Genomic DNA, 2016 nt, shown 5'->3' with positions numbered 1-2016 from the left:
ATAGTTGATTAACTAAATAATTATATCAACTAATTGCACCTAATTACACTGTATTAAATTAACTACTGACCCCACATCTATTCCTTATACATTCCCCCTCAAGCTGAAGGATGTAAACAAGCTTTTCATTCCCAGCTTGTGTACTAAAAATCATGTTGTGGACTGCATAGACTTTTGGTAAAGATATCTGTCAATTGCTCTCTTGTACCAATATGCTGAGTTTTGATCATTCCCTCTTGAATTCTTTCTCTTACAAAGTGACAATGTGTTTGGTTCTCTCATGAAATATAGGATGAGCTGCAATTTGAATTGCAGCTTTACTATCACAGTAAAGTTGAACTTGAAGTTCAACTACTACTCCCAACTCCTCAAACAACCCAACTAACCATTTTATCTCTATAATAGTAGTGGCCATGCTTCCGAACTCTGCCTCAGCTGAGCTTCTTGAAACTGTTCCTTGCTTCTTTGATTTCCATAAAATCAAAGCATCACCAAACTTCACAGCATAACCTGTGACTGACTTTCTTGTGTCCACACAAGCATCCCAATCTAAATCACAAAAGGCAACCATCTTTTGAGTGCCATCTGATGGTAAGAACAACCCAAGACCAGGATTTCCTTTAATGTACTTGATCACTCTCATAGCAGCATCTAGATGTGATTGCTTAGGAGCATGTATGAATTGACTTAGAACCTGTACCACAAAGGCTATGCCAGGTCTAGTCATAACCAAATACAGTAATCTTCCCACTATTCTTTGATGACCACTTCTGTCTTCAAGTAGCATGTCATCAGACAAATTCTCCTTGTTGAACACCTTATCAAATTCTATAGAGGTAAGTTTGTGATTGAATTCGAGTGGAGTGAGTGCCGGTTTTCCTCCTGATATACCAGTCTCAGATAACAACTCAAGGGCATACTTCCTTTGGCACATATGGATGCCTTTCTCTAGTCTTGAAAACTCTATGCCAAGGAAGTACTTCAATTCCCCTAAGCCTTTCATCTTAAACTTGCTCTGCAAGTCCTTTCTAGCCTTCTCAATCAGGTTTAGATTATTGCTAGTAACTAACAAATCATATAGATAGACAAGCACAATCACTAAATATGCTCCATTCCTGTGTGTGAACAAAGAATAGTCATAGAGTGATTGTACAAATCCTAGATCTATCAATGCTTCTATCAGTTTTAAGTTCCACTGTCTAGGGGATTGTTTAAGTCCATACAAAGACTTATTCAACTTGCACACCTTCTGATACTCCCCCTGGCTTGAAAAGCCATCAAGATTTTGCATATAAACCTCTTCACACAGATCACCCTACAAAAATGCATTATGAACATCCATTTGAAAAACAAACCAGTGTGAAGCAGCAGCAAGAGCCACTACAGACCTCACTGTGACCATCTTAGCTACATGTGAGAAGGTTTCAGTATAGTCCAAACCTTCTTGTTGGCTGTAGCCTTTGGCTACAAGTCTTACTTTATATCTCTCCACCTCTCATGTGGATTTGTGCTTGACCTTAAACACTCACTTGTATCCTATAGGAACCTTGTCTGGAGGAAGGTCTACAACTGTCCAAGTATTATTGCTCTCAAGAGCTGAGATCTCAGACTTCATAGCAGCCACCCACAGTGGATTGGTATTGGCTTCTACATAAGTCTTGGGTTCTACAATTGCCGAATAAGCAGCTAATGAAGACCTGTAGGCAGGAGTGAGGTGATCATACACCACATAGTTGGATAGTGGATATAGACAAGAGGACTTCTGTTGGACAACATAATCTCTCATCCAGACAGGTGGTTTAGATTCCCTTAAAGATCTTCTTAGTTATACTGGCTGAGGAGAAGGATCTCTAACAATAGGAGATAGGGAAAGCTGGGAGGTATTAGTATCAGGAGTTGAGTTTGAAGGTGAATGCAATGGAGCAGATACAGCAGGTGGATCAGATTCAACCAATTGCAATACTGAGAACATAAGAGAAGGACCAGTGCTCATATTCTTGAAGGGAAAAATATTTT

General features: G+C 39.4%; 1 protein-coding gene across 1 annotated transcript; it reads right to left on the bottom strand.

Annotated features, from left to right (window-relative positions):
* Positions 1-250: 250 nt before the first annotated feature.
* LOC138898274 (uncharacterized mitochondrial protein AtMg00810-like) lies at positions 251-1786 on the bottom strand. Its single transcript, XM_070184332.1, has 2 exons — positions 1547-1786; positions 251-1315 (listed from the first exon to the last, which is right to left on the bottom strand). The coding sequence occupies exons 1-2, from the start codon at positions 1784-1786 to the stop codon at positions 251-253; spliced, it is 1305 nt and encodes a 434-aa protein (XP_070040433.1).
* Positions 1787-2016: the final 230 nt, after the last annotated feature.

This window comes from Nicotiana tomentosiformis, chromosome 8 (assembly GCF_000390325.3).
Source record: "Nicotiana tomentosiformis chromosome 8, ASM39032v3, whole genome shotgun sequence".
Classification (NCBI taxonomy): Eukaryota; Viridiplantae; Streptophyta; class Magnoliopsida; order Solanales; family Solanaceae; genus Nicotiana; species Nicotiana tomentosiformis.
This window is presented reverse-complemented; position numbering and strand designations above follow the sequence as displayed.

Coding starts and splice junctions, on each gene's coding strand:
- LOC138898274 (XM_070184332.1), bottom strand. CDS start 1,786: ATGAGAGATTATGTTGTCCAACAGAAGTCCTCTTGTCTATATCCACTA. Junction 1,316..1,546: donor TAGACCTTCCTCCAGACAAG/GTTCCTATAGGA, acceptor GCATTTTTGTAG/GGTGATCTGTGTGAAGAGGT.